The sequence below is a fragment of the Kogia breviceps genome, chromosome 14, assembly GCF_026419965.1.
Source record: "Kogia breviceps isolate mKogBre1 chromosome 14, mKogBre1 haplotype 1, whole genome shotgun sequence".
Lineage (NCBI taxonomy): Eukaryota > Metazoa > Chordata > Mammalia > Artiodactyla > Physeteridae > Kogia > Kogia breviceps.
The window spans coordinates 14,719,600-14,734,477 of record NC_081323.1 but is presented as its reverse complement, the minus strand read 5'-3'; the positions used below and the strand labels follow the sequence as shown (position 1 = coordinate 14,734,477).

Sequence of the window (14,878 nt, the reverse complement as noted above, 5' to 3'; positions counted from 1 at the left end):
ATGAAGCCTGCACTGCTTTTCCAGCTCCTGTTGTTGACTTGCTTAGCACCACAGCTGGTGTCTGGGAGTCCCAAGCAACATTTTTTGAGTACGTGCTGGGTCTGGGCCCAGGGGAGGGAAGAAGCATCTGGAGAGATGAGAGGATGTGAGGGCTGGGCACGTCTCGTAAGAAAACTACAGTATCATGTTCAAGAGTCCAAGTTTTATTGTCAGCAATATCTAGGTTTGAACCCCCGTTCTGATGCTTACTGGGTGATCTTGGGCAAAGTGTCTGGACCTTGGATTTTATTTTTGTGATGGCTACAACGATAGTGGGATAGTTGGGAGAAGAAACAGAGGTAATATGTGCAGACATAGAGCACCCTTACTGGACCATGGTAAGTGCTCAGTAAGTACTAACTACTGTAAATGTTACCAGCTCCATCATCCAGCTTCTTCTTGCTAGCCCTGGTTCCTTCATGGATGCTTGGGCCAACTTTTCAAGCATTAAAACAGAAAGGAAAGTTCAATTGGTAGAACTCAAGGTGGAACCTACATAATCTCAGCCTTGGAGGATGTTTTGGGAGGAAAGGAAACAAAGTCTTGCATTTCATTTCCCACATTAAACATTCAGAGGTACCTGCACAATTATCAGTGATTAGTATCAACGGGAAGGTGTAGAGTCCATCTCCGCAGCCACTGTTGCCCAGCTCCAACCAAACAAAAGCTCTGGCCACAGTTACACTGATGACCAAAACCAAATGGAAAATGAGCTGTTATTCATCATACCTGCACTGTTCCATAGGGAGAGTATTTTCAGAGTATTGGGGGCTCAGAACAGGGCTATGTGTAGGATTTCATGTGTCTGGGGAGGCAAGGTCCTGTTTTAGGGTTCTCAGAGAGAGCATGCAGGTTTATAAGACTGAGGATGGCTAAGCAAGCTGCAAGAGAACAGGGGTATCCAGGGTAGAGTTAACTAGAGAACCAAGGACTAAAATTTGAGGAGAGACACAAGAGGCTTTATGAAAGACTGGTGAGTACTGTAGCGAGATACCCAGAAGAGCAGGCAAAACTTGAGGTCAACCTCTCTGAGATTCCTGGCTCATGGACTCCTTTTCCACACTGTTCCATTGAGCCCCAGGCTCTCCAAAGTGGGGATCAGTTCCAATTTCTTGCACTGATCCAGTGAGCTAAGGGATGACAGGGAGGTGCAAGGTGAGGGCTGAGTACTGGTCTCTGCTTAACTGTCAACAGCTGGGGCCTCGGCTTCTTACCCACCATCTCTGGTGTCATTTGCTGTTACAATTCTAGCCCCAACTTTGCTCATCACTTATTCCTTTCAGATCAGCATGATATCCTACAGATCCTCTTATAATTGCAAGTATCTTCAGAGCAATAAATCAACAAAGGCTCCTCCTATGACATTTGCCCCAAAGAGAAGTCAGAAGGTACAAAACTAGATATGGCTGGGCTTGGATAAAAAGGTTCATGGGGTTCATTCTTAATTCCTTAGATTTCAGGAACAGAGAGAATATTGTGAGTTGGAGCCTCTGGGATCTGGTGGAGGTACTCTTGGCTTTGACCTGACTACTGGCGGATGGGGTAACGGGATGTCAGCATGAAATGCTTATTCTTCTCTAACAGTAGGAAGTGGGGGACCCTGGGCTTCCCTGGTGGCGCAGTGGTTAAGAGTCCACCTGCCAATGCAGGGGACACAGGTTCGAGCCCTGGCCCGGGAAGATCCCACATGCTGCGGAGCAACTAAGCCCATGAGCCACAACTACTGAGCCCGCGAGCCACAACTACTGAAGCCCGCGCACCTAGAGCCCATGCTCCGCAACAAGAGAAGCCACCGCAATGAGAAGCCCACGCACCGCAACGAAGAGTAGCCCCCGCTCGCCGCAACTAGAGAAAGCCCGTGCACAGCAACAAAAACCCAACACAGCCAAAAATAAAATAAATTAAATAAATTAATTTTTTTAAAAAAACACACAAAAAAAGTTATTTAAAAAAGAAAGTGGGGGACCCTGGTGCTCTGGCCTCCTCATCACTAGAGACCCGGGAAGAAGAAGCAGCTGATCTTTGCACCCCATTCTGAAACACCCATCCTTCTCCCCATTAAAGAAGTCACCCCCAGAACTCATTTGTGATTTGGGTTCTAGCATTCTGATGCCAATAACTTGAGTGTGCTGTGCAGTCTTCATCCTTTTCAAAAATCAACCCTTTCACTCGTTCTTCCTATATGCAAATAACCCATGTTAGGTGAAACCCTAGGATAAACTACATTGTTTGCTTGAGACTACACAATGAACCAGTGCAAATGGACCCCCACACCCCTCTCTTGCTCACCACGCACACCGTTCATTCCCTTGAACTGGACTTAACCAGGGTCTGTGAGGACTTGGCATCTGATCTGCAAGGATGATGAATGACCCGTGGGTGTAGGATTCTCCCAAACTGTCTTTGATCAAATATCCAAGCCCTGGTTTTCCCTGCTGAGAACTCAGAGGAAGACAGCGGCTAACGACAAAATCTTATTCCACCTCCCTGTGTCCACATGAAAGGGATCAGGGTGGCTGGTCCTCTGGCAGTTCCCTGGGCTTTTGGAGTTCTTAATGTCACTCCAACCTGTTGTTTAGGCCCTTCTCTTTCTTGTTCTGTGTTCCAGGGTATATCTTGGAACCTCCACCCTGCAGATCAGATCCTGAAAACTGTACTCATTTCTGCACATTGCAGGAAGATTGCCATCCAGGATTTCAGTGCTGTTCTGCCTTCTGTGGCATAGTCTGTACATTAAACAAAAATGTAAACTGTAAAAGGTAAGGAGCTTCTCCTGCCCAGCCCTGACCTTAGAGCTGCTGGTGGGAGCTCGACAGAAGAGTCTCTTACCAGACAATAGATCTCTTTTCCTCTCTAACATTCTCTTTCTCATTACCAAGAATAATTTCCATAAATGTCCTGATGAAAAGAGGCTTCCTCCACTCCTGAACTACATAATCATTCTCTCCCTATCACCACATCTGTCAATCTCTGTATCAGCCTCTCTGAACACACCAATAAACCCCTCCATCCACAGACCCTGCCCTGTCCCAGAATCCACCTTTATCCCAGGGTCTGGGACACTATACCTGGAGCCCCGACACCAGAATCCCAAAGCAACTTTGTTCTGTTTTTGCTTGCCCTCTTTTGCCAAACACCATTCTTTGTCCCCCCCATGTTCCTGGGCTCTGAAGATCCTCCAGCCCAAGGGACCCTTTGGTTACTTGCCCAGGCATTAGCACTGGCCCCAACTCTATGGAGAGAACTCCCAAAACAGAAAAGGTATTACAGGCCTGATGAAATGTCTGGTTTCTAATCCTATCTTGCAACAATGTCTTTCTATGACCTTGAGGAAGACAGTTCCCCATGCTTGCTTTTCATTTTCTCATGAAGAAAATGGGGACTCTTTTTTTCCAGCCTTGCAAGATTGTTATGGAGGTCCAAATGAGGTCTCAAAAGACCCACAAGGCAGGAGACTCAACCAGCGAGCTTCTAAACTGTCTTATTCTCTGCTATATACTCTGCCTTGAGCATAGTAGCCCACATAGTACCTTGTCTCTGAGACAAGGTCCAGAGGGATCAAGTATGGGCCCAGAACCAGATACCTGGACCCACATCCTGGCTCCACCATTTCTTGGCTGAGTGATTAGTTAGTCAGCCACTCTCTGGACAGCAGCTTCCCCATCTTAAAAACTGGAACAACAAGAGTGAGATTAAAATAGATAACCTATGTAATTTCTAAAAACATCACTTGATGCATAATTACTCAGTAAATTTTAGCGATGAGCTAACCACTTCTCTCTCAAGACTGGCCCTTGCAACTTAACTCCATGTCTTTCAAGGCTCCACATTGGAAGGCACAAGCCTAAGTCTGACTCTTTGTTGTCACTGGGTTCTTTGAGGTTCTGCTTTCCCTATGGCATGAGGACTTAGCTTCACGGTCTCGTTTCAATGATGGAAGCAATGGAAAATTTTTAAATGATATCTCTAAGAACAAAACTTCACCAGATAACATTAGAAAATCTTTTTCTTCTACAGACCCAAATCCAAGACCTTGAGAAACACCAGGGCTGGCAAGTGAGGCATGTCTCCCAGAGCATGTTGTAAGTATCAGGGTTGGACCTGGGCTTTCCCAGACAAGTTTTCCCCAGTTTTCCTTCTCCAGCCTCTCTAGGGACTCAAATATTCCCACAAGGTCAGAAGAGCCTTTTGTCATTGGTGGCCCCCTCCTGCACAGTTCCCCTCCTGGGGCTATGTCCTTACTCCTTGGGGCAGGATGTGGTCCAGGGTGAGTTCTGCAACACAGAACAGCATAAGGAGGCAGGGTCATGGCCCAAGGGGGAGCACAGGACACTCAGATCTGAGCTTTTGCCAGGGAACAGTGTCTGCCAGCCTCCGGGTCGACAGCGCCCTAGGCAAGGAGTCAGGCTGAGCCCTTCACACTGTGTGGCCTTGGTCAGCTCACTCTACATCTCTGAGACCATCAGCTTCCTCACGGGAAAGATGAAGAGGACATCCATACCTCGGGTTTTGTGAGGATTACACGAGGTCACGTGGAATGGAAGAACTTGGTCATTGCAATGATTCTGCAAAAGTTAGAAGTTGCCAGCAACTCATTCTTTCTGGGTTCCAGATTTTTCCTCTTTAAAAAAAGGGGGATTGTCTTTATTATTTTACCAATGTTACAAGAAAGGTGAGCAAAATGGAGTCTTCTGTAACTCTGCCACCAGAAGGAAGCTACTCTTTATATCTTGGTAGAATTTGTTTTAGACTGGGGAGAAATTAGGAGCTTAGGGTCTTCTAACAGTCCTTCTGAAGTCACCAGAGTTTCCAAGTTAGAACCGTGGTATTTCAGCTTAGAAACCCTGTACAAAGGAGTCCAAAAAATAGTAGCAAGCAGAGGCCAGTAGAGGTGTTGAAGTGCATGAGGACCACTTTCACCCTTGCTCAGGCCCTGATGAGCCAACCATACTAAATTCCTCTGCACCTTATAATAATTAACTGCCCAGGTCACACACTGGCCAGCAATCAATGCATCAGCATTGTGACCTAATCCAGGGCCTATGCAGCATTCACTGTGAGATCTGTTAGATCCACGTGTCACAGTGTTTGTTCTCCCCGATCCTGCAGCCTGTCCTCTGCAGAAGGGTTCCCCTCAACTGACCATTCCTGCCCTGGAGACCCTGGTGTTGGCTGGGAAGATCAGGTGAGGTAGGAGATGGCAGTGCCAATGAGGGCCTGAAAAAAATACTGATCTTATTCCCAGCAAGTGCAGTGTTGAGCTTCCTGTGGTGACCGGGCATGGAGGACAGAATAGCTCAAGCAGATCTGATCACAATCTTCCAGGAGACTTGGGCTCTGGTGGGAGTAGTCAAGGGCTTCCAACTTTGTCAGTGAGAAGTAACATTTTTAGCCAAGTTGTGCTTCACCTCATGGGGTCCTCACAGCAAACATAATACCCAGGTTACAGACAAGGGAACCGAGAATCATAGAGTTAAAGTAATATGCCCAGCGCTAGCCAACTGGTCAGTGGTGGAGCTGGATTACAAACCCAAGGCTTGGGATGCCTTAGTCCCAAAGGATTGTTTCCTTGGGTGGCTTAGTTCACTTCTGCTGAGTAGATTCTCACACTTCCTGTTTTCACTGATGCTTTTCCTCCTGCTTTCAACTCGGGCCTCATGACTCCTCATTTCCTTTCAGGCTTAGAAACCAGCCTCACTGAACTTGGTCTTTCTCCAAGGCCCCAGGCACTCTCTCCCTCTGTCCTCTAACTCAAGCTTTTATCTCTGCCCGGAATGTTTTTCTCCCACTTTTCAACAAACTCCCACTCGTGCTTCAAGTTTCATATGAAATAAAAATCTCCATGGAAGCTTCACCAATTCACCCCAGACAGAATGGTTCTCCTTTTCTTTTCACAGAAGCTTATCTTGGCCCTACTTTAAACTTTATCACATTATACTGTAATTGTTTAAGTTAGTATTTTCTCATCCTAGAGTATGAGGCCCATAAAAGTAGGAACTGTGTCTGACTTCTCTGCCACGGTACCCTAAAACGCAAAACCATGCCTTGCATATAGTGAGGACATCATTCTGACTTTTCAAATGGGCTGAGAAGCAGGCTGGCAAGGTGTAGCCTAATCCTAACACTTCATGAATTTTTCTCACAAAGACAATCTTCACTGGCTAGTCCAGAAGCCCTCAGATACCAGCCGTCTACCTCAATTTTGTCTGCTGGACTCAGCTGTTTTACAAATTCTTTTTCTTAAAAGCAAATTTATATTTGATTTGGAAAATAGAATAGGAGGGAAAATAAACAAAAAATAAGCGTGGGAATATCCCATTCAGAGGGGGAGGACTAGGATAGACTAAGGGCTAGGGCTAGGGGTCCTGGCTGCTCTGGCACTCAGTCCGGCTCTGCCCTTGCTGACCTGGAGATGCTGAGTATTTCCAAGTCCTCAAGGCTCCAACCTCTTCATCTGTAAATAGAGCTGAATAATACCTACCACAGGTGTGTCATGAGACAAAATGAGATGGCACGGGCAAAGCACATACCACAGTGTCTGGCAGAGAGTCTCAGGAAAATGTTACTATCATTATTTGTGTCTTCCCAAACTTTCATTTATCCAAAATTCTTGTTTTATAAAGGAATCAACATGTACATTCCACCTTAAACTCTATGTTTTTAAACTTTTCTTCTAGGTTCCATATAAATTAACTCCCAAAGAAGACAAGTATCGTGTCTCTGATCTCTGAAATATCTTCTCAGATGGAACAAGGCATATTTGTGGAAAGTACTCCATCCCTGAAAGATCATGTGATTAAATCAGATGATAAAAGCTCAGCTAATTTAACAATGATCTCGATTTCTCTACGAAACCTCCAGCAGCTGTGGAAGATGTTGCTTCCCTCTGCAAGTCCCATGTAAATGTTACCAACTTGGAAATTGTGGTCACCTCCTCCCATGATTCCACTTTGCCCCAATCACACCTCCTCCAAATGAAGTTTTCCCAAGATAAATGTATCACCATTCCATGTCCTACTCCTTTCTTCTAATATCTGACACACTGCTAATCTGGCTGATCCCTGGTAACCCCTGGCTCAGAGCTGGAAACATTGTTCAGAAAACTCTGCAGCCTCCTTTATCACCATGAGTTGACCAGATGTGGTTCAAGTTGATCTAATGAGCCAGGCCTCTCACATTAAGGTTGGCCCATTCAAACTACAGCTGTCACTGTCTTAATCATCTAATCTTGATCTGTCTGTTACCACAGGCACTGGTCACAGGAGTCTATTTAAGTGTAAATTTATATTAATTACAATTCAATGAAATAAAATATTCTATCAACTCCTCAGTCTCACTAATCACATTGCAAGTGTTTGATAATCTCATGTGACTTGTGGCTAATATATTAAACAATGCAGACATAGAACATTTCCATCACTGCAGAAAAAGTTCTATTGGAAAGCATTGCATTGGGCTTTATAAAGCTGATGTCTAAATAATAGTTGCTAATTAAAAATCATGACATCAGATGAATGGATAAAGAAGATGTGGCACATATATACAATGGAATATTACTCGACCGTAAAAAGAAATGAAATTGAGTTATTTGTAGTGAGGTGGATGAACCTAGAGACTGTCATACAGAGTGAAGTAAGTCAGAAAGAAAAACAAATACCATATGCTACCACATATATATGGAATCTAAAAAAAAAAAAAAAGGTTCTGATGAACTTAGGGGCAGGACAGGAATAAAGACGCAGACACAGAGAATGCACTTGAGGACACAGGAAGGGGGAAGTGTAAGCTGGGACAAAGTGAGAGTGGCATGGACATATCTACACTACCAAATGTAAAATAGATAGCTGGTGGGAAGCAGCCGCATAGCACAGAGAGATCAGCTCGGTGCTTTTTGTCCACCTAGAGCGGTGGGATAGGGAGGATAGGAGGGAGACGCAAGAGGGAGGAGATATGGATATGTATGTATATGTATAACTGATTCGCTTTGTTATACAGCAGAAACTAACATTATTGGAGCAATTATACTCCAATAAAGATGTTAAAAAAAATCATGATGTCAGAATTTTACAAGGGTTGAATATTATAGAAGTTTTTCTTACATTTAGTATATTGGTATTTAGTTCCAATTATTCATAAAGGAATAAAATTTGAAGATATGTACTAATTGTTGAAGCATGTATTTGAACTTTTTACTCAGGGCATAAGAGTGTGATATGAAAAGAGCCTGAGGCAGGAACAGGTAGTGAAGGGACTTGGGAAATGGAGCTCTCCTATTTCATAGGCACCCACAATATGGATTTCCAACTGAAGGAACTGGAGATGATACAGGAATGGACCCATGTTTCTGGAGGATTAAGTGGGTGTTGGACTGGAGGACCCATAGGCATCACACCAAGTGAAGATCATTACTAAAAGATGTGCTGATGAAATAATGATGTGGTCAAAGATGTTCATCAATATTACTTATGAATATAAAATATTTGAATCAGATTTAATACTCAAAAGGAGGAGACTACTTATGTAACTTATAGTAGACCAATGGTGTGAAATGAATGTATTTATGATAGGCTATGGAGTGGGACTTCTGTTGTCTCATAGATTTTAGTTGAGATTTCACAGCCAAAGACAATCATCGATGTTCCAAACTCATTCTATGAAGGCAGCCTCACCCTGATACCAAAATTTGACAAAGATAAAGAAAATTATAGGTTATTTTTAAAAAGAAAGAAAGAAAATCACAGGCCAATATTACTGAAGAACATAGATGCAAAAAATCCTCAACAAAATATTAGCAAACAGAATTCAACAATACATTAAAACAATCATGTACCATAATCAGATGAGATTTATCCCGGGGATGCAAAGGTGGTTCAATATCCACATCAGGGACTTCCCTGGTGGTGCAGTGGTTAAGAATCCGCCTGCCAGTGCAGGGGACACGGGTTCATTCCCTGGTCCAGGAAGATCCCACATGCCGTGGAGCCACTAAGCCCACGCACCACAACTACTGAGCCTGCACTCTAGAGCCCATGAGCCACAACTATTGAGCCCGCGTGCCACAACTACTGAAACTCACATGCCTAGAGCCCATGCTCCACAACTAGAGAAGCCACTACAATGAGAAGCCCACGCACCACAACAAAGAGTATTCCCCGCCCACCACAACTAGAGAAAGCCCGTGTGCCACAACAAAGACGCAACGTAGCCAAAAAAGAAGAGTAAAGGGAATGTGGGGTGGGGAAGGGACAGAGTGGGAAGTTAGGGTTAGTCGATGCAAATTATTATATAGAGAATGGATATACAACAAGGTCCTACTGTATAGCACAGGGAACTATATTCAATATCCTGTGATAAACCATAATGGGAAAGAATACAAATAAGAATGTACATGCGTATATATATGTATAACTGAATCATTTTGCTGTACAGCAGAAATTAATGCAACATTGTAAATCAGCTATACTTCAATTTAAAAAAAAAAAAAGAGTAAAGGGAATGTGGTGAAGCCAAAGGAGGGGTCAGAGCCTTAGCCCTGGCTGGAATCTGGGACTCTTCTAATGGGAATTTTACTATGTCCTTTTGTATCCTGTCAGCACATCCTGATTGAAACAAAATTCCCCCTTTAATTCAACCAGAACTAAGTGAGTATCTGCCTATGAACAAAGAATTACCTCAGTCAAAGATCCTACATGAGAGGTTGACTACTGTACAGGATGCTATATATAAAGGTATGGAATGATTCTGAAGATTTTGAAGAAGGTGTATTGATTCAAGATAGAAGTAACTATAGTAGTGTATCAGTAGCGCTGAGTTGCTTAAGAAAACTTTAATGCAGTAATCAGTCAGGGAACCTGTCCTAGAAAGTGGATGCCCAAGAAAGGAGTTGATTGCTGAAACTTTTCATTAGACAAATCCGGAGAATCTTTTGGTGCAGTGGTGGAGAGAGCTATTTAGCCTGAAGTCAGCAAGTAGTATTAGGCTCATAAATAAAATGAATAAATAAAATCTCTTGCATCTGCAAGGGAGCAGAAAGTACTCAGAGTGAGACTGGAAGGAAATTCTGTACAGAGTTTATGAATTAGATCCCTTCCCAATTAACCTTGTGACTCAGCCTGGGACATTTCCAAATGAGACTTGATGGAAAAAGGTCAGAAGCCTTGGGCCACAGTCCTAAGGGAGAATTACATAAGGTGTATACAGTAATGAGTACAGTGGTGAGATAAAGTAAGATCCTTAGAGCATGTCTAGGAGAGTTAGATGGTTCACAACAAATCAAGGAGCTTTTTCTGAAGCTTAAAGGCTAAAAACTCCCTGGGTCCACAGGTGTCTGCTTGGAATTCCCTCATTCACCATAGTCATGTAATATATGGTGGTCACAAGGGATGAATTACTGGGGTAAACAGTAAATGAAGGGTATAAGGATGAACGCCTGTGTTTGGATATCCCAGAAGTTACAAGGACACCAACACAACTCAAGCAGCCTTCATAGGAAGATATATGAAGAGAGACATGGAATTTTAATCGTTGATTCTTCCAAAATTTTGCAAACAATTGGCACGAGATGTCCCAATTGCATCGAGTGCGCCACTGATGTCAAGTGCATCACTCATGGAAGTGCCTTCCCCCATCCATCTTACCTTTTGGCTTCGTCATTCATAGCTCTTATAACCTAGCAGCTGAGAGCTGGGACTGCAGACAGTCAGCTTCTGAACTCCTGTATATTGTGAGATTCCTACTTAGAAAATTGCACAGGTGCCCTCACATACCTCTTTGGTCAAAAAGCTGTACTTATAACCACCGCATGCTCCTTTATGAACTTCTGACAGCTGAGGATGTCAAGTTCAAAGTAGCATCTGGATAGTTGTTCAGAGAAATGCCCAATTTCCTTGGGTTCAGCACCTTATACTACAGTAAAAAAGCCTGGAAGTATTACTTTGGTGGGGGAGTAACTGGAACCCAAAGGGTCTCTTTCTCTAAAAGACTCCAAAAAACCCACAACAAAACAAATAAAATCCCAACAACTAAGACTTATTAAATGCTAACTTTGGGTCAGATACTGTATACGTGTTATCAGTCCACTCCATGGGCCCCAGTGTTTGTCAAAGAAGAGGAGATATGTGTACCAGAGTCTGGGAAGAAAAGCAGGTCCACAATAGCCCAAACCCTAGAGGCTGGCCCCAGACTCCTTGACTGCAAAGGAATTCATGGTTCCACCTAATGTCAAATCTGTGCCCACATTTCTCCCTATGGAACCAACAAATTGGCATCGAGCTTCTCATGGCTAGACTCAACCATGTCTGAGCCCACATCTCCAGCATAACAGTGCCAAGCAGCTGAAATACTTCTCCCCAACCCACAGCCCACTGTTTTATTCGTTTTTTGCCGTTATTAACATCATACCAGATTTATTTCCTTTTTTACCCTCAAACTCATGGTTGGACACAGACGCAATTCATGCTCCTTCCTCTGCCCAGTTCTAGACCCAGAAGGATTCTGTACAATCATCTGGTCTAATCCCTGCATTTTACAGTTAGAATAATTAAAGCCCAGAGAAGGGCTTCCCTGGTGGCGCAGTGGTTGAGAGCCCACCTGCCGACGCAGAGGACACGGGTTCGTGCCCCGGTCCGGGAAGATCCCACATGCCGCGGAGCTGCTGGGCCCGTGAGCCATGGCCGCAGAGCCTGTGCGTCCAGAGCCTGTGCTCTCAACGGGAGAGGCCACAACGGTGAGAGGCCCGCATACCGCAAAAAAAAAAAAAAAAAAAAAAAAAAAGCCCAGGGAAAAGGAGGATGGATTCAAAGCCACTTAGATAAAAAGTGGTCTTGATAGAATCAAAGTAAATTATCTTGGGTCTTGTTTTGTTCTAATGAGTTTGATGTGCCTGGCACAGCATTTGACACAGAAGCATGCAGTACACTCCCCTTGATCTCAGACCTCTTATCACATAGTGTCCATCCATACTCTAATAGGCAGAGCTCCTCCATCGTAGCACATACAACACAATCATATTTGAGAATGTCATCTTCCCTCTTCTCTAGTATCCCAGCTTTCAAGACTCATCTGGGAACTCATGCTGAAAGATAATACATGAGGAGCCATGGCCAGGACAGCAGTTGGAATTCCATGAAGTTCTGATAGTGTTAGTTCATGGTGGTCCCCTTCCAGGAACATGCTTCCTGACTGGTGAATTTGTCTGTGCTGTTGGCATGTCTGTTCCCACCATCAGCTGGTGTCAGTTTATTAAGCTCGGATCAAACACAAAGTACCTAATTACTCCCCTGGACCATTTTGCAGAAAACTGTCCACTCAGTGGAGTCAGAGATGGGTCCCACCATCTTTTCTCATCATTTAGGTGCTCCCTCCTGGACTGGGAACAAAACTGTGGGTTTGTTTTGTTTCTTGTTTTTATTTTTGGCTGCTTAGGGTCGTAGTTGTGGCACACGGGATCTATCATCCTGCAGGCTCTTCAGTGTGGCACGTGGGCTCTGTAGTTGCAGTGCACAGGCTTAGTTGCCCCATGGGATGTGGGATCTTAGTTCCCCCACCAGGGATGGAACCCACATCGCCTGCATTGGAAGGCAGATTCTTAACCACTGGACCACCAAGGAAGTCCCAAAATTGTGGGTTTTGACTTCAGGAAGAGTATACCTCCTAGGGCATTAGGAAATCCTAACCTAGAGTCTAGCCTCACAATATTCTAAGTTTCTTTCAGGGTAAAGGCTAAGGCAAGAATATAGCCTCTCCTGGGGGTCCCACCACTGCTCTTACCATCTTTTCTAGTCATCTGTAGCAGCAAGTAAAGCACCAAGAAGGGTTCAGATGAACCTCCTGCCTGATGCTATTGGGAGAAGGTGGGAGATATCTTCTCTGAGATGAGACTATTCTTTTATGTAAATTCTTGGTGGCTCTACTTGCATTTAGTTCCCATTTCCCCCACTTCACTACCTTTCAGCCACTGGGGCAGAACAGGATGTGCCAGGTACCCAACCATGAAGCTAATGAACCGAGGGGACCTTGAGTCTCCAAAGCCCCTTCTCACCTTCCAATCAGCATGGTGTCCTGGAAAAAAAAGTAATTTAATATGAAGACCTGGGTTCAAGCTAGCTTATGGGTTTATTCATTTATTTTTTGCTACTCAATCTGGTTTCAGAAGGATTTAAGGCAACTTAGCAAGATTCATAACACAACGTATTTTTAAAAATAAATTTAGCCGATATAAGACAGAGCAAAGGAGATAAAAGGATAATAAAGTATGTTAGAACCATGAAGGAAGCTATGAGATGTCTTAAATTGGCTGTAAGCTTTTACAACAGCAACACAATAAGGGAGCACAATCAGTTACAAAGTTTAGAATAAGCATGAAGGTGGACCTTGACCCAAGAAGATACTCAAGAAAAGTAGATATATTTATGGTAGTAAATGGTGAGAGAGACAAGCTCTTTTTTTTTTTTTTATTAGAATGCAACTTTTTGTTTTTCTCAAGGGAACAATAGAGCCATAAACATTAGCAAAGAATGAGTTATCTTTGCAGTTTCATGTATTTGAACCAGATATGGCTCATACTGGTGATGGTCCCTTGTCATAAGTTTGTTCCTTCTGCATAATCTTCAGTTCAAGCTAAAATTACTAATTACTGAAAAATCAGATTAATGTATTAAATTGTTTTCATAATAATACAGCAAGGAAAATATTTCTGGAATATATGGAGTGTCACTTGTGCACCATGAAATAATGAACATTTAGAAATAGATTCAACGTTGAAAGACCTAAATTTCAGGGAACAGCTCCACATATTACAATTCCAAATATTTATTAAAACACATCAATTCAATAGAAAGTCTAGAATTGTGATGTTTCTAATTCATTTTTATTATCCTGAATATTACCACCATCCACCCCCCCCCCAAAGAAAGGCAAATCGTAACAAAATGGAAAAAAAATATTTAGGCTGATAAGGTAGCAAATAACCTAAATAATTTTTTTCTCTCCAATAGGATTTTAGGGCTTTCTTATTTTACACGAGACAACACTGGGGTGGAAAAACACAGAACGCTTTTTTTGTACACATTTGTTCAAAATAGTAATAGCAATAATGTATTCAATTTATACATGTATTCAATTTATGATTATGTATGTGAAAGCAATGATACCAGAGACAAGAGGGAGGATTTAGGATTATTTTGCTATTATAAGATACTCATACTACCTATGAACTGCTATTGTGTTATTTGCAAGTGAACTTGGACTATTATAAATGTGTATTGCAAACTCTAGGGCAACCACTAAAAAAAGTTTAAAAAAATACAACTTGGGGGCTTCCCTGGTGGCACAGTGGTTGAGAATCTGCCTGCTAATGCAGGGGACACGGGTTTGAGCCCTGGTCTGGGAAGATCCCACATGCCGCCAAGCAACTAGGCCCGTGAGCCACAACTACTGAGCCTGCGCGTCTGGAGCCTGTGCTCCGCAACAAGAGAGGCCGTGATAGTGAGAGGCCCATGCACCGGGATGAAGAGTGGTCCCCGCTTGCCACAACTAGAGAAAGCCCTTGCACAGAAACGAAGACCCAACACAGCAAAAATAAATAAATTAATTAATAAACTCCTACCCCCAACATCTTCTAAAAAAAAGAAAGAAAAAATAGGAACAAGAACAAGGGAAACAAGTATAAAACAGTGAATATATAGTAGATGTTAATCCAATATATCAGTAATCACTCTGAATGTAAATGGATTAAACGCATTAGTTAAAAGCCAAAGATGGTCAGAGTAGATTGAAAACAAGACCCAACTTGTTGTCTGCAAGAAACCACTTTAAATATAAAGATACATATAGATTAAAA

The 14,878-nt window shown here is 43.1% G+C and overlaps 1 protein-coding gene across 1 annotated transcript; it reads left to right on the top strand.

The window, feature by feature from the left end:
- On the top strand, positions 1–2,802 carry LOC131740996 (WAP four-disulfide core domain protein 13). Its single transcript, XM_059037485.2, has 2 exons — positions 1–88; positions 2,648–2,802. Exons 1-2 carry the CDS (start codon positions 1–3, stop codon positions 2,800–2,802), a joined length of 243 nt encoding a protein of 80 aa, XP_058893468.2.
- Positions 2,803–14,878: the final 12,076 nt, after the last annotated feature.

Bases quoted from the DNA above. Each gene is read 5' to 3' on its own strand.
- LOC131740996 (XM_059037485.2), top strand. From the start codon at position 1: ATGAAGCCTGCACTGCTTTTCCAGCTCCTGTTGTTGACTTGCTTAGCA. The intron at 89-2,647 runs GTACGTGCTGGG...TCTGTGTTCCAG, and splicing joins TCCCAAGCAACATTTTTTGA to GGTATATCTTGGAACCTCCA.